Source organism: Mya arenaria, chromosome 3 (assembly GCF_026914265.1).
Source record: "Mya arenaria isolate MELC-2E11 chromosome 3, ASM2691426v1".
NCBI classification, from domain to species: Eukaryota; Metazoa; Mollusca; class Bivalvia; order Myida; family Myidae; genus Mya; species Mya arenaria.
In genome coordinates, this window is record NC_069124.1 from 48,365,057 (window position 1) to 48,386,397 (window position 21,341).

General features: G+C 37.1%; 1 protein-coding gene across 5 annotated transcripts in view; it reads left to right on the top strand.

Annotated features, from left to right (window-relative positions):
- The window catches only part of LOC128229311 (uncharacterized), a 64,129-nt gene that overhangs the window by 13,348 nt on the left and 29,440 nt on the right, over positions 1 to 21,341 (top strand). Inside the window, exons 21-33 of one of the 5 annotated variants that reach the window (XR_008260072.1) lie at positions 3,461 to 3,497; positions 3,804 to 3,901; positions 4,343 to 4,468; positions 5,603 to 5,757; positions 6,024 to 6,159; positions 6,430 to 6,579; positions 6,880 to 7,012; positions 7,173 to 7,246; positions 7,493 to 7,630; positions 7,929 to 8,048; positions 9,049 to 9,197; positions 9,751 to 9,886; positions 10,342 to 11,552. The exons of 2 other annotated variants lie outside the window; for them this stretch is intronic. Coding sequence is in view for 2 of the 3 variants with exons in the window: in XM_052941160.1 (XP_052797120.1) it covers positions 3,461 to 3,497; positions 3,804 to 3,901; positions 4,343 to 4,468; positions 5,603 to 5,757; positions 6,024 to 6,159; positions 6,430 to 6,579; positions 6,880 to 7,012; positions 7,173 to 7,246; positions 7,493 to 7,630; positions 7,929 to 8,048; positions 9,049 to 9,197; positions 9,751 to 9,886; positions 10,342 to 10,413 (1,524 nt within the window). In the remaining variant the exon portion in view is untranslated. Of the gene's footprint in view, positions 1 to 3,460; positions 3,498 to 3,803; positions 3,902 to 4,342; positions 4,469 to 5,602; positions 5,758 to 6,023; positions 6,160 to 6,429; positions 6,580 to 6,879; positions 7,013 to 7,172; positions 7,247 to 7,492; positions 7,631 to 7,928; positions 8,049 to 9,048; positions 9,198 to 9,750; positions 9,887 to 10,341; positions 11,698 to 21,341 lie in introns of those variants that run through there. 2 more of the 5 variants (XM_052941160.1, XM_052941161.1) reach the window with 2 other exon arrangements.

The window sequence follows — 21,341 nt, forward strand, 5'->3', positions numbered from 1 at the left end:
TCCCGATACAATACTGACTGCATCGATACTTGCCTCATCCCGATACAATACAGACTGCATCGATACTTGCCTCATCCTGATACAATACAGACTGCATCGATTCTTGCCTCATTCGTATACAATACTGACTGCATCGATACTTGCCTCATCCCGATACAATACAGACTGCATCGATACTTGCCTCATCCCAATACAATACTGACTGCATCGATACTTGCCTCATCCCGATACAATACAGACTGCATCGATACTTGCCTCATCCCGATACAATACAGACTGCATCGATACTTGCCTCATTCCTATACAATACTGACTGCACCGATACTTGCCTCATTCGATATAATATTGACTACATCGATACTTGCCTCATTCCGATTCAATATTGACTGCATCGATACTTGCCTCATCCCGATACAATACTGACTGCATCGATACTTGCCTCATCCCGATACAATACTGACTGCACCGATACTTGCCTCATTCCGATAAAATACTGACTGCACCGATACTTGCCTCATTCCGATACAATATTGACTGCATCGATACTTGCCTCATCCCGATACAATACTGACTGCATCGATACTTGCCTCATCCCGATACAATATTGACTGCATCGATACTTGCCTCATCCCGATACAATACAGACTGCATCGATACTTGCCTCATCCCGATACAATACTGACTGCATCGATACTTGCGTCATTCCGATACAATACTGACTGCATTGATACTTGCCTCATCCCGATAAAGTACTGACTGCATCGATACTTGCCGCATTCAGATACAATACTGATTGCATCAAAACTTGCCTCATTCCGATACTATACTAACTGCATCGATACTTGCCTCATTCCGATACAATACTGACTGCATCGATACTTGCCTCATTCCGATACAACACGGACTGCGTCGATACTTGCCTCTTGCGATACAACACCGACTGCGTCGATACTTGCCTCATTCCGATACAGCACGAAATTTGTCGATACTTGATTCATTCCGATACAATACTGACTGCATCGATACTTGCCTCATCCCGAGACAATATTGACTGCATCGATACTTGCCTCATCCCGAGACAATACTGACTGCATCGATAATTGCCTCATCCCGATAAAGTACTGACTGCATTGATACTTGCCTCATTCCATTACAATACTGACTGCATCGATACTTGCCTCATTCCGATTCAATACTGACTGCATCGATACTTGCCACATTCCGATACATCACGGACTGCATCGATACTTGCCTCATTCCGATACAATACAGACTGCATCGATACTTGCCTCATTCCGATACAATACTGACTGCATCGATACTTGCCTCATTCCGATACAATACTGACTGCATTGATACTTGCCTCATTCCGATACAATACAGACTGCTTCGATACTTGCCTCATCCCAATACAGCTCGGACTGCATCGATACTTGTCTCGTTTCGATACAAAACTGATTGCATCGATACTTGCCTCATTCCGAAAAAGTACTGACTGCATCGATACTTGCCTCATTCCGATACAGCACGGACTGCATCGATACTTGCCTCATTCCGATACAATACTGACTGCATCGATACTTGCCTCATCCCGATAAAGTACTGTCTGCATCGATTCTTGCCTCATGCCGATAAAGTACTGACTGCATCGATACTTGCGCCATTCCGATACAATACTGACTGCACCGATACCGCATCGATACTTGCCTTATCCCGATACAATACTTGACTCATCCCGATACAATACTGACTGCATCGATACTTGCATCATTCTCATTCCGATACAATACTGACTGAATCAGTACTTGCCTCATCCCGATACAGCACGGACTGCATCGTTACTTGACTCATTCCGACGATACCTCATTCTCATTCCGATACAGTAATGACTGCATCGATACTTGCCTCATTCCGATACAACACGACTGCGTCGATACTTGCCTCATTCCGATACAACACAGACTGCGTCGATACTTGCCTCATTCCGATACAGCACGAAATTCGTCGATACTTGATTCATTCCGATACAATACTGACTGCATCGATACTTGCCTCATCCCGATACAATACAGACTGCATCGATACTTGCCTCATCCCGAGACAATACTGACTGCATCGATACTTGCATCATTCTCATTCCGATACAATACTGACTGAATCAGTACTTGCCTCATCCCGATACAGCACGGACTGCATCGTTACTTGACTCATTCCGACGATACCTCATTCTCATTCCGATACAGTAATGACTGCATCGATACTTGCCTCATTCCGATACAACACGACTGCGTCGATACTTGCCTCATTCCGATACAACACAGACTGCGTCGATACTTGCCTCATTCCGATACAGCACGAAATTCGTCGATACTTGATTCATTCCGATACAATACTGACTGCATCGATACTTGCCTCATCCCGATACAATACAGACTGCATCGATACTTGCCTCATCCCGAGACAATACTGACTGCATCGATACTTGCCTCATCCCGATAAAGTACTGACTGCATCGATACTTGCCTCATTCCATTACAATACTGACTGCATCGATACTTGCCTCATTCCGATACAATACTGACTGCATCGATACTTGCCTCAATCCGATACAGCACGGACTGCATCGATACTTGCCTCATTTCGATACAATACAGACTGCATCGATACTTGCCTCATTCCGAAACAATACTGACTGCATCGATACTTGCCTCATTCCGATACAATACTGATTCTATCTTTACTTGCCTCATTCCGATACAATACTGACTGCATTAATACTTGCCTCATTCCGATACAACACGGACTGCTTCGATACTTGCCTCATTCCGATACAACACGGACTGCGTCGATACTTGCCTCATTCCGATACAATACTGATTGCATCGATACTTGCCTCATTCCGAAAAACGTACTGACTGCATCGATACTTGCCTCATTCCGATACAGCACGGACTGCATCGATACTTGCCTCATTCCGATACAATACTGATTGCATCGATACTTGCCTCATCCCGATAAAGTACTGTCTGCATCGATACTTGCCTCATTCCGATAAAGAACTGACTGCATCGATGCTTGCCTTATTCCGATAAAGTACTGACTGCATCGATACTTGCCTCATTCCGATCCAACACGGAATTCATCGATACTTGCCTCATTCCGATACAGCACGAAATTCATCGATACTTGATTCATTCCGATGCAGTACTGACTGCATCGATACTTTCCTCATCCCGATACAGCACGGACTGCGTCGATACTTGCGTCATTCCGATACAGTACAGACTACATCGATAATTGTTTCATAAGTGTACATTACTGACTATATCGATATTTGTTTCATTCAGGTACAGTACGGACTATATCCGCACTTGTTCCAATCAGATGAATATATTTATTTTCTAATATGGCTCTGCAAAGTATTTTTTTACTTGTAACATTGGAATAAACTTTTTTAAAGGGATATTCCGGAAGGCCAGAGTTCATTGCTTCACAAGGTATTTGTAAACAGATATCATTACTATTCTATTCATTTTATAAATAAGTTAAGTATATTACCGGCCACATTTTTTATGTTCAAATAATTGTACTTTTCCATAAATCGCTTTGAAAACATATCTGAATGTAAAAAGAAAACTGAATAAATGTAAAATAATTATACATGCCTCCGTTGTTTCTTTGACGATAGTCGGAAATAAAAAAACATATATGTGAGATTAGATGATTGTATATGACTAATATCAATTCATTTTCCTGTTTCGATTAATAATAATTCGAAGAATTTCAACACTCTATCCGTACAGGTCCAATGGACGCTATGATCGAAGACTTTATTCGGATGATCTGGGAAAAGGACGTCATCACGGTCGTCATGGTGACAAACCTCGTCGAGCTGGGAAAAGTAAGTGTCAACGAGCATGTAGAAATTTAGAAACCATTCAAATTGTGTCAACTCGCGCTTAGCTATAGCAAAGCATTAATCAACACACTACTTTCTGAAAGTGTCTTAGTTTTAGCCAGTAAGTAATGTGTCAAACAATCTCTGTGCTTTAAGAATATATTTTTGTCGCGGAATCATGCCCCGGAGTTTTAGCAGGACAAGGATGCATATCGACACATCTCGTATTGGAGTATATTGTGTGTCTTGTAATAAAGCTTCTAAAGAATGGTATGCCCACACGGTATAATTTTGCTATGGTAAGAGTCTTTGACTGCTTCAATGAATCACATCGTAGAGAAGAAACGATGAAGAAGCATATTGGTAAATCAATTGCGTACATTCAATTTATTTCATCCATAAAGATTGCTTACGGTAACAATATACGTGATATAACCTTTTCAGATCAAATGTCTGCAGTATTGGGGGGAGGTAAATGTGGAGAAGGAGATCGGTATGTTTGTGGTGGTGCTTACGGCAGAGCAGGAGAAAAGCGACTTCGTCGTCAGGGATCTAAAAGTGTTCAAGAAGGTGGGTGGGTTGATTTTGATTTTATTTTAGATATGACTTTATACCTGTCTTCGAAGAATCGGTGGGTATATTGCTTTGTACATATCGGTCAATCCGTCCGTAGGTAGACCAGATGTGTCAAATTAATTACTAGAGAATGCTCGGGCCTAAGGTTCTCGAGCTTATTATGGACGTTGGCCATGACCTTAAGATGACCCCTATTGATTGTTTGGTCAGTCGGTCACGGCCGTGGTAGCCTTAAGCACAAACGCTTGCCCGAATGATAACTAGAGTATTTATGCTTGGTCCTGAGGAACTGAAACCGAGCAGGGATTGTTGATAATGACTAGCAGGAGACCCTACTGATTTTAAAAATGCGGGTCAAATTGCAGGGCCACATTGACCTTGAAAACATAAGCCTTTTCCGATCAGTATAAATATAACGCATGGAGTACGGTCCTCACAATTGGTGAAGAGGTTGGTCATGAACATAAATGACTCCACCCTCCACAAGCATTTAATGCCAATTGATTAATGTGCTGCCTTGGGTTTCAAAATTATATCTTGTGCTCTTATAAACGCTATCAGTCAGGGGCATTTTCCAAGTGACTGTGATAGCTCTTTTAATATATTTATAAATACGGAATCCGGTCGGAAACTGTCGAGAGATTTCGAAACACACTGTAACTTGTATTTGTTGCTACACGGGCATATTAAAATGCAACTGAGTGTAAAAGCGTTTTGCGAAATTATACTTTAAGCTTGTACCTACATGCAAGCTGATACTCGCGTAAATTACTTTCCATGTGATATCCCACAAGCCATTCTGACCATGGGCAATGTACAATAGCTGGATGACGTAGTGCATAAAACGTAGCACACAAGTATATGTATCCGTACGTTTTTCAACCAATCGTTTATACTCAAAATAAAATGTAACTTGTACATCGAGTACATATATACTTCTTTATGTCGGGTTTATTGTCCTTTCGAATATAATTGTTTTCCGAAAGAAATATTGCTTTTCTTTTTTGCCATCTAAATGAAATGCTTTCAAAGATGATTGAAAGATACCTTTTGATTTTGGGATTTGATCATACCAGCCGATGACTTTTAGACTTAAAATTGAGATTGTGATTGTGATCATTGTGACAGACAAACCGGGACGTTGCACGAAGTGTCCGTCAGTTCCACTACACGGCGTGGCCGGACAAGGATGTGCCGGACAGCCCCGCCAGCCTGCTTATGTTCTGGTACACCGTCCGCGCGTACGATCCCCGACGTGCCGGGCCATGGCTTGTGCATTGCAGGTGGGTGAATTTATGGATTTACCCACATGAATTTAACCATCATGAAATATGTTGCAACTCGTGACCTTATTTTGCATTGACCAGTGTTTTAGAAATATTTCAACCATTTTTCCTCTAATAACATTATCTATTTTATCGTTTACCCTGGATTCGGTCATCTCAGCTTCAATAGTTCAGTGTTTTGACATTTCGTATACTAAGAACACATCACGGGAAATAGCGACCATGTAATCTTCTGTAGATAAGCGTTTGTTTGTACCCTTCAGCGCTGGTGTTGGACGAACGGGGACGTTTATTGCGATGGATATTCTGCACAGCCAGGGCAACCAGACTGGCGTCATTGACGTAGTCCAGTGTGTGAACACTCTCAGGGACCAGCGCGTTAATATGGTTCAAACGCTCGTATGTCGAACCTACTATCTTGCTTTGTTTCTAGAACAACAGAAAACTTTAATATATTATCCCTTTTATTGAAAATGAGTTACATTAAAAAATAATTTGTAAATAAATTATGTTTCAAATAAATTTAGACTTACAATTTACTGAATACATAAAACACTTTGACGGTATTTTGTGTATCCGCTCAATTTATTTTTCCCACAAATAAAATAAACATGTGTAAAGGTACGACACAAATTATGATTGTATAATTGAAGGTTTTTCTTTTTCCAGAGTCAGTACAAATTCCTACACGAGGTTATGTACGAGGCTCTGGTTCTGTCTTCTTGGCCAGTTCCGGTGGACGAGTTTCCCAAAGAACACCAACGCCTTCTCCAGGTTGACCCCGTCCTCAACAAGACAAACATTCTTCTAGAGTATGAGGTACGTATATGCAGACATTCATGTACACGGTTTAATGAAAGCTTATCTTCTTTAACACTGTTGGTAATACAAAGAGCATAATGACCAAGACCAACAAACAGAAACAACAGGTGAATGTAAAATGGAAAGAAACAAAAGACCAACATGAAATTGTGTTTTTATACGAGTGCAGCTTTCACAAGCTTCAGCATTTTACAACAACGCATGTTGCGCTGTTCAAAATTAGTAGTCTGGTTCCAAAACAATTGTTAAGCCTGTGTAGCCTATACCTTTGTCCTGTGGCAATACTCCGTATTTCAGAATGAGAAGGCATACCAGACAATGGTGTTGTCCAAAGTTCGCCTGGACTCGGATGGTCAAGAGATTGACGCTTTTCGTTTCGCAAAGCTGCCGGAGAACGTCGGCAAAAACAGATCGCAGTCCGTACTTGCCCGTATGTAAATTGCTGAAGTATTTTTTATTATGAATTCATTTACTAAGGACAGTTTTATCACGCTTGCGTATGTGCGTGCGTGTGTGCGCGCGTGTGCGTGTGGAATAGTTTTTTAGTTACAGCCGTTCTGTTTGTTCAGAAAGTGTTCCTTTAATTTCAGAAAATATGTACCGACCTTTCCTTCGCACGCCAGTAAGCGGTCGCAACGACTACATCAATGCTGTTTACATTCCGGTAAATGATATAAATCCGGAATATTCCGGAAAATGTTACAAATGTTAATTAAGTATATTTGATTTAGATTTTTTAAGTTATATAAAAAATATTTAAGGAAAGGCTAAGATTTTTATACCAAGCTCAATGTCGGTACATCTAATATGGTGCTTGTGACATCCAAAGATCGAACACTAGGTATTTGCTTTTCGACTCATGCAGTATAGCCATAATTGACCACACAGTCAAGTATCTAGTGTGTTGCAGACGCTGAGTGACCGCTACGCCTTCGTGGTGAGCCAGACACCACTAGAGGACACGCTAGTGGACTTTTGTCGCCTAATACACGACCACGACATCCGCATCGTGGTCTCCTTCCCGGACGAAGGAAGAGAACAGGTTGGGGTCGGTTCCCTGGATAGCAAATGTGCTACCCTCTTTCTTTTAAATACACGAGTGTGATTTATTCAAGTCAATACGATAGTGTAGTACGGAACGATTGCAACTGTTTTTTCCATATGATCGGGAAACAGAATACGGCTTAGGCCCTCAGTTAAAATGATAACAATGTGGCATCTCCCATTGCCAGCCTTTGTTGTATTTTGTATTTTGAGCTACTCTTCAAGAATATATTTACATACGATTAAATAGTATCTCCACCACTTAGTCTTTATTTAAATTGTGATTTGAATGTATGTTAAAGGTGGGTAGACTTCCAACCAGCGGCTCAAGCACAATCGGACCTTTCACAGTTCGTCTTGAGAAGGAGAAAACATCGGACAGCATCATACACAGAAAATACTCTCTTACAAACAAAACTGGGGTAACAGTTGATTTAACAAAATAAATGATAATAGGCTAATGAGTGGATATAAGTGTAGGTGTCTTTGATATCTATTTGGTTTCGACGTTGTCATTCATTACGCATATGAAAGGTAATACTATTGGTATATTCTGGCGATCTACAAATGATTGAACGGGCTTTGAGGTAGCCAGCTCTATTGCATGTTTACAGTCAAAATTGGACTGTTAACTTATTTGGTATTTTTGTTGCATTCGTCATAATCGACCTACATAAAATTAATGAACAGAAATTTGGAACATTCTCGATTGTCATTTACATACTATAATGCAATCACCAAGTACATGCTACCTTTTACTACTGACACTTTTTACAAGAAAGGCTTGGTGGAAAAAAAGACATTCAGAAGTATCATCCATGAAACTATTTATGGTGCATACGTCAAAGTCAATCCACCTAAAATTAATAAACAGAAAATTAGAAAAATACTCGATTGCCATTGGCCCACATAAAAAACAATGAGTTTACATAAAGCGTTTACATTTGTGCGTCAGGCATCTGCCTGTGTGTGTCTTCATCTTGCGTTACGGGTTTCGGCGCTTAAACCTCGATGAAGAAAATTTGACGACATGATATTATAATATTCACTTCGTTGCGGGGACAGTGCATTTTGTAAACCCGAGGATATTCTATTATTTTGCGTTGGCAGGCCGAAAACGCATCAATTGTATTCTTGCCATATTGATCAGTCGAAAATAATTCGCCTTTTCTCCATACAGTCCCGACAAGACGAACATGCAAGAAGGCGACAAAGTAGCTAATTGTCACCTTTTGGCTTCAGTGTCGGTGAGAATCAGTGTCGGTTTAAGCACAATTATTATTTTTCAAAAAAGATTGGAATTAATGTTCAAATTGTATATACATGTTTCTTATCACAATGTTTATGCCATACAAGTCTTAGTTGTTGAGCACGTGTAAGCAACATAGTATAAAACCATAATTGTCTGGGTATGAATTTAAGGGTAAGAAAGAGTTCTGCCAGCTGGTGTACAAGAAATGGACGAGGCAACAGGTGGTTCCATCGGATCAGAAGACATTTGTGCAGTTACTACAGGAGGTGGAGACACGTCGAAAGGCGAATCGAAACAGTCCCGTCCTAATAACCTGTCTGTGAGTATTCCCTTTCGTTAAGTGAATGGCATTCGGAACTCTTCGGCCATTTTTTACGAAAACGACCTCGGATGTACTAGTATGCCGGTACATCAGTAGAAGTAGTTCGTAAAATTTTGAATTATGTTATAAATTAAATGTAGTATTTAAGCTTGTATTTGTATATCTAAATTTAAATTGATAGCCAGTGAAGTGCATTATTGAAAACATAATCAAGATTCCCAAGAGATAAGTCATTAAGTTTAACTGCTAAATTGAAAATACTATGCGATCTACTTGCAGCGTAGTTAAAGTGTACAGATTTCTGACATTGTAAACCGTCCATATTTATCCGAGGTTGCTTTCGATAAAAATGGCTGAGGAGTTCCGAAAGAAGTGAATGGAGATAATAAGCCAATAAGGCGATTTTTGTGAATGTTAAATTTGTTTTATTTTCATTTATATATTTCGAAGACATGTTCTTCAATAATCATGTTTAAATTATAATATTACAATGAAGTGAACATATTCAAAGATCGAGCGCTAAAATTTGTGATGTTATTATTCCTGACAGTACGGGATACGAGCGGAGCGGCCTTGTGGCGGTGTTGTTGACCATACTGGACATACTGACCAGTACAGGAGCCGTGTCTGTCCCTCTCGTGATACGACACCTACGGACACGAAGGCAACAACTCATACCAACTTTCGTATGTAAACTATGTCATTAAACAAACTCCTATAGTTCAATTTCATTTAGGCTATATGCAACACATTCTGAAAGTTTGGCAATTGTATAATTATTAAACACTTAAAGAATGAGATAAGTATTAGCACCTGTGGTATTTTCATAAAAAGCAGAAATAGCCATTTCCTTCAAACGGTATGCCGCAAACCTTTAAAGGGCCATTATCTCCTTGGTATTAAGATCAGTACTCTTTATCAACGAACGGTCATTTTTCCAATGCTTTAACTAGCAAACAAACATCATTAATATAACTCTTAAGATAATGTAAAACAAGTTTTCCTTTTGACATTGGATACCTCTTGGAATTGTATTCGCATTCTGTGCAAAGTAAGAGCAAGAATAAATATTATATTCAGTGTCAATAGAGAATATTTCAAACATGATTTATGTTCTACAGACTGACTTTTTCGGTTTCAGGGACAGTTCCAGTTCTGCCACGATGTTGCTCTGGACCACGCCAATACAAGCAATACATACGCCAATGTCTGACCGTGAGATGGAATGCAGGAATTTGAGCGTTAGGGACTGGATATATATAAAACCTGACAAGCAATATTAAAGAACCATCTAGGAAAAAATGAACGTACATGACGAGCTCTTGTGTGTTGCTTTGAGTTGCATGTTGTTAACAGTACCATCAATTGCTGTTTATTGGTAGAGCTGGTATTCTTTAAATTAGGACTGAGAGTTTATCCCAATCACAAACAAATACACACGCCCACAAACACACCCTTCCCCCCAATTGCGCACCGAATTACCGGAATCTAGCGTACAACATATTTTTAACAATTTGAGAGTATGCTAACCAAATAATGCGCACCATATTGAACCATTGGGATAACCGAATGTTCTTTGAAAGCTTGTTTCTACATACCAAAAAATCGGGGTTTCAGCCTCGGTACTCGGAGAATGCAAAGTGCCAAAACAACAATGTGTGACATGCGTTGTCAAAAGTGATTGTTACTGACACTATGTTTAACTTTATATATGTAATGAGGGCGCCCCTGTGTGGATCATAATGTAGACTGTGGTTTTGAATTATTACTATTATTAATAATTGTATATTATATTATAGCATTATGTTTTTTTCCCATTTATTTGTATGTTTATGTTACTGTTGCATTATGTATATTCCATTTATTTGTATATGTATATGTTTATGTATATGTATATGCTATTGTAGCATTATATTTTATTCCATTCATTTGTATATGTATTTCGTTTTAATCCTTTATTTTGTCTTTTATATAATATGTAGCATAAGGTTTATTCCATTCATTTGTATTCGTATATGGTATGTAGTTTTATGTTTCATTCCATTCATTTGTATCCATATATGCTATTGTAGCATTAGGTTTTATTCCATTCATTTGTGTTCGTATATGTTATTGTAGCATTAGGTTTTATTCCATTCATTTGTATTCGTATATGTTATTGTAGCATTAGGTTTTATTCCATTCATTTGTATCCGTATATGCTATTGTAGCATTAGATTTTATTCCATTCATTTGTATCCGTGTATGCTATTGTAGCATTAGGTTTTATTCCGTTCAAATGTATTCGTATATGATAAGAAGCATTAGGTTTTATTCCGTTCAAATGTATTCGTATATGATAAAAAGCATTAGGTTTTATTCCAATCATTTGTATTTTGTATTTGATATGTATTATTGTGTTTTATTCTGGTGCTGATCTGCTTGCAATCAACAGGAATTTTCCTTTTGCAAAGTTTGTATAAGCTTGCTGTAAATAAAAACACTATTTACCACTTTAGGCCAGTCTTTTTGTGAGTTTATGTATAACCAATTCTAATGTTTAACCACACTCTAGTTGAATCAATACAGGTCACACAATATCCAAACGGTTGATTTATGGATGGCAATTACAACTATTATCTAAAACGTTTATCCAACGCTCTCAAATTTAACCTGTTTTACCGCAAACACTGTTGCGACCTTCATTTTACCGACAAATGCCGTGGGTCGGACCAATTGTTGAGAACCTTTGTTACAGTTAAAAACGTGTTTAACGTCATTAATGTTAAACTACAATTTGTTTCTGCTCTCTGGCCCCAATTTCTCGAAACTTCTTAAGCTTAACAGGCTTAAGTAGCTTATTTCAATTAGCCAAAATACATACTTAAATTAAAATTTGATAAATGAAAAAATGGTGTATTGTGATTATCATTAAGATAATTTTTATCTAAAGTGACAAAAACTCTTAAAGAAGTAAATATCACGCAATTACCTGAAAACCAAAAATAATGAGATTAGCTTAATCCTGTTATAAGGGACTTATAAGAAGTTTGGAGAAATTGGGACCAGGAAATGTTAAAGGTTCCACTTGTGATCTGTTGTATTTCAAACAAGATTTGAGACAACGGCTTCAGCTGTAATTGTTTTATTTAAATATATGAGTACATCGTTTACTATTTTACGCTTTTAAAGTTAACAACGATTCCGTTAACAACGTTGTTAACTAATATTTATAAATAATCAGCCCATTGATGATATCCTGTTGTTGTAAGAGTGCTTAATTCTTTTAATTCAGTTTACGAAATGTGCTACGCAATCGACGCTGAGTAATTCTATATTAAAAAACAAACAGATACGGAATAATTACTTCTTTTATTTGGTACATTATAATCCCTACCTAACATGTATAAAATAACATCCTAAGTTCAACAAACGGTTACAAAATGTATGACAATGTGACAATGAGTAATAAATCTAAGACAAAACAGGTGCATAATTCATAAAATATCGACTGAAGTGGACAGTTTTACAGAAAGTCCTTCATGGCAAGCTGTGATTTTCTTATCTTCAGAATTACCAGCTTAACTGTATATAATTTGTACAAAACACGACACATTAAATACGGAAGTAATTGAGATTCTCAACAGCTTGAGATTTCTGCGTTTGTTCAAAATGTAACAATAATTCGTTGATTTAACAAGATTTAAGACAACTGCATACAGATTAGATTTTAACTTAAATCAAGTGTTTATTAAAGCTGCACCAACACAGATTGGCAGTTTTGATCTTTTTAAGTTTTTGTCTCGGAATGAGCTGATTTTGGTTAAAATGCCTTCAATTAAGTTATATCAGATGATTTACAATAGAACAGATCTCATTTGTTTGAAAAATAAATGCCGAAAACTCATTTTCATAAATATCAGTTTTCAAACGTTAATATCAAAAACTATGATATGATATTTTGACAGCAGTCTTGTATCACTGTTTTTAAGATATTTACGCAAAAATGGCTAATTCCAAGACAAAAAATAAAAATAAAATTGTCAAAAGTTCAATCTGTGAGAGTGCAGCTTTGAGGACGACAATCATTCAAGCATACATAAACATAACCTTCACATTTGCGAAGCATGTGGATACATTGCACATTGCTGTATACATTTTTTTCATAGCAAGCAAGTGTTTAAAAATGAAAATGAAAATGTCAATTCTTGTCGCTGACAACGTTCGCAAATTCTCTAAAATGATAAGGTTGAAACACAACGATTACATTCATGATTTATCTTGCTCTTTCTACGAATGTATGGTGTTTTCACACGACAATTTATATCATACGCTTAAATTTATTTGAGAAAAATAGCTATGATTCTTCATTTAAGAAAATAATCATTTTCGTACCAACCTTCACCCAGCGACAAAAATGACGAAGCAAGTTTAAAAAGGACAATTTCGCTAATAATTATAATATAATTGTTTTTTTATACAGAAAAAAACATAAGATCTGAATACGTCGAGGATTTTTATATCATTATGCTTATTTTCTGTTAAACATAACATTGAAGGACTGCTTCAGGTGAACTTTTGGTGAGTACGTGTAACATTGTCCTATATACAAGTAAACTAAGAACAAATACTCATGCCTTTTTCATAACACGCACATAAAGGGACACACTATAGGTTTGTACTTAAAAGATGCAAAAAATGGCTATAAGAATGATTATACGATTAAAAACTCTGTCAATGATTAACAAGTTTCTTCTATTATTTGCCTGTACCAAGAAAGTGCAATAGCTGGTGTGTTATTACCGCTTGCAATTTGAGTAAGCTTAAATTAATATGTTGGTCTTAACATCTTAACATGAAAATACTTCTTTTATGAAATTTCCTCGGAGGCCATCGAAACAACGACATCTTATGATGAACAAAATGAAATTCATCTTCAATTTGTTGTATATGGAATGAGTGGGGGTTTCAATTACTATCTACGTGGTCACAAATAACCCGGTACAAACAGCGTCAGAATATGTATGTACACAAATCATATGTTTTTTGTGGGATTTAGTGTTCATTTAAGAAGTCAAAAGAGTTAAACATAATAATGCATCAAAATTTAAAAAAAGTCTTTTTTTGCATTTACCCTTTATTGTGCCTCTTTAAATTCTACCCATTATTGTGCCCCTTTAAGTTCTATCCTTAATTGTGCCCCTTTAAGTTCTACCCTATATTGTGCCCCTTTAAGTTTGAAAGAGATCTGTGTCACGTGTTGCAAGCCTTATGCACAGACGAGTGGAATTGAAAAAAAGTTTCTTATATCTGTGTTATCCGACTATCAGTCCGTGATGGACCGAGTCTTGCCGAAGTTCATTCCCTTCTGACTGGCACCTTGTGTATAACCGTACTGTAGACCTATCATCTTTTGGCCTGGAAAAAAGATTTGTTTCACATTGCCTTTTGAGATTTGCATAAGAATATTAGCTGTAAGACACGTCTAATTCATTTTATTTTTTGAGAGTTTCTACATAATCACACACATTTGAAAACCTGGGGTGATTGACTTATAATGTTGTTTTTTAAGTTCTTGCTAGCAAAAAATGGTATGTAAATATGAATACATTCTTAATCTTACAAGATCAGTCTTGTTTCAAATGATTATCAAGTCTTTGGTGCGAACAAAAATATTTACGGACGGACATTATAGTCAGAATGATGTACATGCAGTTGAACACTCCATTTTGACTGTCGGGACAGGTTTAGACATTCGGAACTCCTCGGCCATTTTTTTTCAAAAACAACCTCGGATGTATTTGGACGGTTTACATACTCAATAAGAAGTACGTTTAAGTCCGCTGCAAGTAGATCGCGTAGTAATTTTATTTAGCAGTTAAACTTTATGTCTTTACTCTTTGAAATCTTAATTATGTTTGTAATAATACACTTCACTGGTAATCAATTTAAACTTAGATCAATTAATACAACTCTAAAACAGTAAATTTAATTAACGATATGATTTTAAAAAAATACGAACTACTTCAACTGATATACCGGCATACATCCGAGGTTGTTTTTGAAAAAAAATGGCTGAGGAATTCCGAATGGGGTTAAGATTTAAGATTTAAAACCTGCGGTCACCATTAACTTAAATACACAAAGTCCATGTCAGAGTTCATTGAGTCAATGACGTTGTAACAATTTTAACACAACCATAATAGACGTATTAGTTTAAACATTATATATTTTACAACGATTGCGAAGAATGTTATGAGAAGTTATATTAAGTCACTCTTGTTGGCACGATGTTACGCCAGGGTGTGGTCTTGTGTTGTGGGAGAAACCGGAGTACCCGGAGAAACCCCACTTGTCCGGCTTGGTGACCACTTACCAAACTGACATGCGCCCAGGCCGGGAATCGAGCCCGGGTCGATTTAGTGAGAAGCGAGTGCGCTAACCACTGCGCTAACCGGACAACCAAACAACCAATAAACGTATTCATGTTCCATATCCACAAACCTGCATGTAACGTTTCCTCGTCGAAGTTTCTTGTGTTGTACTGTGATTCTTTTGGTCCAAGAGTTGGACCTTCGAAACCATTTTTCTGGGCCTGTAGTCAAACAACGGAAGATTAATTAATTTAACGACATTGTATGGACATAATAATTCTTGTACCAAACTTAACTAAAATATAAAGGAGGAAGAGGAGGACAAGTTCGATTTCTTAAAGACTCAATGCACAAAACACTGCTGTACCTACTGTTCCTATACATGTAGTTAAGGAAACTGTCCATGCCACTGCCACAAACTATATTCAAACCCTACATAATCCAACATTTATCAAGCTCAATGTTTGAAAACGAATAGGCTTCTTGGAGCCACATTGCGCTAGGGCTCTACCAAACTCCAGCCGTCTTTGAAAAACTCCAAGCCATAGCCTTCATACATTAGGTGCCGTTTGGATATATTAAGCTAGCGTTCTATCAAACACTGGCCGTCTTTGGGACACACTATCTTAACATTCTATCCAACACCAGCCATTATAGAGACATAATGAGATTCTATCAAACATCAGCCGTCTTTTGGACACTATGAGCTAGGGTTATATCGACCAATAGCCGTCTGTGGTACATATTGAGCTAGCGTTCTATCCAACACTAGCCGTCTTTGGGACACATTGAGCTAGCGTTCTATCCAACACTAGCCGTCTTTGGGACACATTGAGCTAGCATTTTGTCTAATACTAGCCGTCTTTGGGGCACATTGATCTAGCATTCTATCCAGCTCTAGCCGTCTTTGGGACACATTGAGCTAGCATTCTATCCAATACTAGCCGTCTTTGGGACACATTGAGCTAGCATTCTATCCAACACTAGCCGTCTTTGGGACACATTGAGCTAGCATTCTGTCCAATACTAGCCGTCTTTGGGACATATTGATCTAGCGTTCTTTCTTATACCAGCCGTCTTTGGGACACATTGAGCTAGCATTCTATCCAACAATAGCCGTCTTTGGGACACAGTGAGCTAGCATTCTATCAGCACTAGCCGTCTTTGGGACACATTGAGCTAGCGTTCTATCCAACACCAGCCGTCTTTGAGACACATTGAGCTAGCGTTCTATCTAACGCTAGCGGTTTTTGGGACACATTGAGGTATTGTTCTATCCAATATTAGCCATCTTTGGGATACACTGAGGTATTGTTCTATCCAATATTAGCCGTCTTTGGGACACATTGAGCTAGCGTTCTATCCAACACTAGCCGTCTTTGGGACACATTGAGCTAGCGTTCTATCCTATACTAGCCGTCTTTGAAACACATTGAGCTAGCGTTCTATCCAACACTAGCCGTCTTTGGGACACATTATGCTAGCGGTCTATCTTATACTATCCATCTTTGGGACACATTGATCTAGCGTTCTATTCAAAACCAGCCGTCTCTGGAAAACACGAGCAGTTTTGCAATTAAACTTTTAATTCAGTAGGTGATTACTTTGTAATTGAGGGATAGGAAATAATAATTAACTAGCCCAATGTGTCTGAAAGACGGAAAGTGTTTTATAGAACGCTACGCAAGTTCTAAATTGAACAATTTTGGGTTTAATGTTATGCACAAAACTTTAAGCAATTAATGTTTTACCTTTCCGGTGACATAAAGAACTGACAACAAATTATGAGCTCAATATGCATTTCTGGTTGGCCAATGCGGGGATTTAAACCAAGTACTATTTTTTCACATGGTAGAGTTTTTTCTTAAAACTAAAGTGGCTTAGTTAAAGGCAGCATATAGCAATACATTCCATTATTATTTCATAACAGAATAGTTACCGAAATACATAAGGAATTGTACCGTTTTAAAGAGCATATAGTCACTTCATCAAAATGTAGCTCAATGATTTCCCTTGAAAAGCTTGTAAGGTTTCTGCCAACATGTAAGAAAAATACCAGCAAACATTTCAGCTAAATTCCCTTACATTTTGTTTTGATATATAAGTTCCATCTTCAAGTTGTTTAATTTAAATATTTAACATAAATGAATGTTTCATATACAGAAACTTATACATTCTTAAGAAGATTTCGAATGCAGCCTCATAATTTTGATTATTATCAGATGATATGTGTGACAGCAAAATTTCATGTACTCCACCCCAAACAGAAGTAACTTGTCATTTCATGTTTATTATATTTAGAAAAGAGATAAGGTACAAACTATAATATTACATAGTAATGAAACGCTTCACTTTTTGACAGTCATTGTTGAATATATCATTGCAGTCAAAGTATTCAAGACTATAAGTATCTTCCATGGCCGAGAGTGTAAGATAGGTTCGTCCCGAACCGAGCGTAGGCTGTTTTGCGAAAACGAGGTTTACTATCTTACACGAGTGGCTATGATAGATGCTTTTTCTCCCACCTCAGTTAAACAAAATTAAGTAAAGATGTATTTTTTGCTGGAATTATTTTGTGCGTAGTGAAAATAAATGCATATGGATATGTGAAAATTCGTGGTTGTCATGGATATGCGGGCAGTGATACAGATTATGTTAATAGTCAAATCGGCCTTGAAATAGTTCGGAGGAGAGTGAATCATTATTTCTTGAAAGGTGCGTGATTATTTTATAGAGATATTTGAAGCGAGAAATAATTAATTAGCAATCTTAATATTGCAACAAGACAAGGTTTCTATGATGCTATAGACGACAGTCTTCAACAAAGGAGGTAATTACAATGTGATGACCATTAAAAAGGAGTTCCATACGGGCGTTTAATCTTTGCCCGTGGGCAAGATAAGAATTTCTAACATGGTTAAATTTTTGGATCTACTTATCTGAGGTGAGAGAAAGTTTTATCTTTAACATAAAACCATTGTCAATACTGTGGACACATTCGGTGTTGTTTCGTTTGGAAATTAGAAGTACAAATGAGCAGGTACGCTATCAATCAAAAGTATCAAAATCGGACTGCCTGATTGATTCAATCATGCATAATCTAAGTTCAACCATATTGTGTTAAATCTTAATCGTAATAAATGCATGATGAATGTAAATAGTGTCCCATCGAAGCTTGAAAATGAGAATTTATGAACACAACAACATTGGTTCAACAGTATTTAAATTCATATAATAACATCTAAACATTAAACTATAAAACATTATTTAAGAGTGGATAAATTCTTCAAATCTGACACAACTTGTCAATGAAACCACTTTCAATTGGTGTTCATCTGACGTTATCTGTAAATAAATACAAACAACACAGATAAAAGAGTCATATTACAACAATGAAAATATATATTTAGTATTTAAGGAGCAATTTGGATATATCGTGTCTTATTTTCATTGCAGCTTTGATATATCTAGCTACATTTTACATTTTCCCCGTTGAGGTGGATAATAAGGAGGCCTTAAACATAGTTCAAGAAATCCAGAATGTATTACCTTGATATGTGATTCTTAGTCTATTGTAAAGTGTAAAACACAACATAACTTGATTCCCATCTGCTATCATATTTGAAGAACAACTGAAAATAAGTACAAGAAAAATACTCTGCATTGTTAGATGGCGAACATATGTGTCAATCAATAATTAATTAATTAAATGACGTTTACACTCAGCTTATAAGGCGTACAATAAAAAACGGTATCTGTATTCCACTTTGAGAGAACTCATGATTCGTTATCGATGGGTGTAATGGATTTGGCATAATTCAAAGAAAAGATGAGACCGTCATGTTACGTAAAACACAAAATTATCAACAATTTAACTGCAGGTACGAGCATCTACAATACACATGTCTTCCATCAGCTAAGTGAACAAACTTATAGGATTGCAAGTTTGCAAGATGAAAGCTTTATAAAAATAATTAAAGGTCGATGATCAACAAATCACATAAGCGGATAAAATCAATTTAAAAGCCTAGATCTTTCTGTTATGTTGCTATCATGCTCGTGATTATACTCGTTTCTGTCCGAATCATTTACGTGTTCTGCGAAATATTTTACAAAAAAATACTGCAACTTGATTGACACACAACTCGCTGCCACTCTATCTCTATGTATTTGATAATTTTCCCCCAATGTAAAATCCGGGTCTTAAGTCGGTGTTTCTGGAGAAGATACGATTGTATGCTTATTATGAATATTTTTATCACATTCAAATACATCTTTACCTTAATTGCAACAGCAAAATTTTCATCGAACAATATTACATGAAAACAATAGGCTTTTTTAAATTAATTATTGCTATAATTCGGTTCCAATATATATGCAAAAAGCTACAGAAACATGCTCATTAGCAAAAAGTTTACCCGGTTTAGTGGCAATGGGCAAACGCCAAAGACATAGAACACAAAATCACAAACAAGAAACATAGAACAGCACAAAACTCTACAAACAGCACAGAATTCATTTTTTGCTGTGATTTTCGAACGTCTGTCAAAATAACAGCCACAGCCAGGCACATTGGACATCATCACCTACCGAATATGTGCCAGAACCCGTTATAAGCCATTCAATTGTCGCCAATGTAGCAGATGTACAAGAACAAGTATATGGATTACCAAACAAATCAATTTGCACCTTAGAGTTGGCATATCTCTCGTTGATGGTTTTCCTTTTCTTGTTTTTGTCCTCACATTCACTGAATGTCTAAGTAAAGCAGGCGATATATACTGCAACTTTGAGGATTCCACCGTCACAATGTTCAAGAAGGCTGCACTGTTAAAAGTGTGCATGTACTCATAACAAGACGAAACCCTTTTGACATGCATAATGCAATTAGACCTCTCTAATCTAATATAACAATCCGCTTATCAACTTTTCGTATAATATCATCCTGTAAGAATTAATCTAATTGTGTTTTAAATAGTACACCGTGACAAGAAAATTCCGGTGTACAGTTGTTCAAGGATATTTCTTTTTGTAGTACTGGGTTGTCAAATCACATCCGATCTAACTTTCCAAGACTCTTTCTCAAGGCCCACTGACGTAATTTAAGGCTTTAGATACAGTCTTACGCACCTTTTGTTGCTTTATCCAATCACATACCCTGTATTTATGTAATTTATGCAAAATCCATGTCGCTTATAAACGTCTTATATAGTATATAATATCAAATCAATGAATGTTTCTCATTCCGTTGAATGTCACTTTTAAAAAATGTGACCAGTCATTTCCATTGTATTCAGATGAAAGGAGTTCAGTCCTGCCAAAGACACGTTCAGACGCAATGAAAAATGGAAGTGCCCAAGCGCTGGTTATCAAAACCTCGGAACAAATTGTTTGATAAGCATTGCAGTTGGTCACAATGAAGTCCAAACACGTTTAATTCACAAGGTCATTAAAATCGTCCTCGCATAAGTTCTCTTCGTGTGAGGCATATACAATAAGAATCTTGAGTATACATGGTTCTATTCCTTCAAATTGCAATCAAACAAGTGCACTTCTTGTAGTTCATAAGAATCATTGATTAACGGAAAGTCTCTGCCGTTTTGCCACAATCGAGTTCAAAACGTGAACAGTTAAACGTTGGTTGGCAGAATACTGGTATAGCCAGAACTATCGTGTAACTTTGCAATAAAAAATATAACTCCAATTTTGTTTTCAACTACTGTCGGGTCAATCTTACAAAAGCACACCGTAACATTAGTTATATCAGACACAATATGTTGCTTTTTAA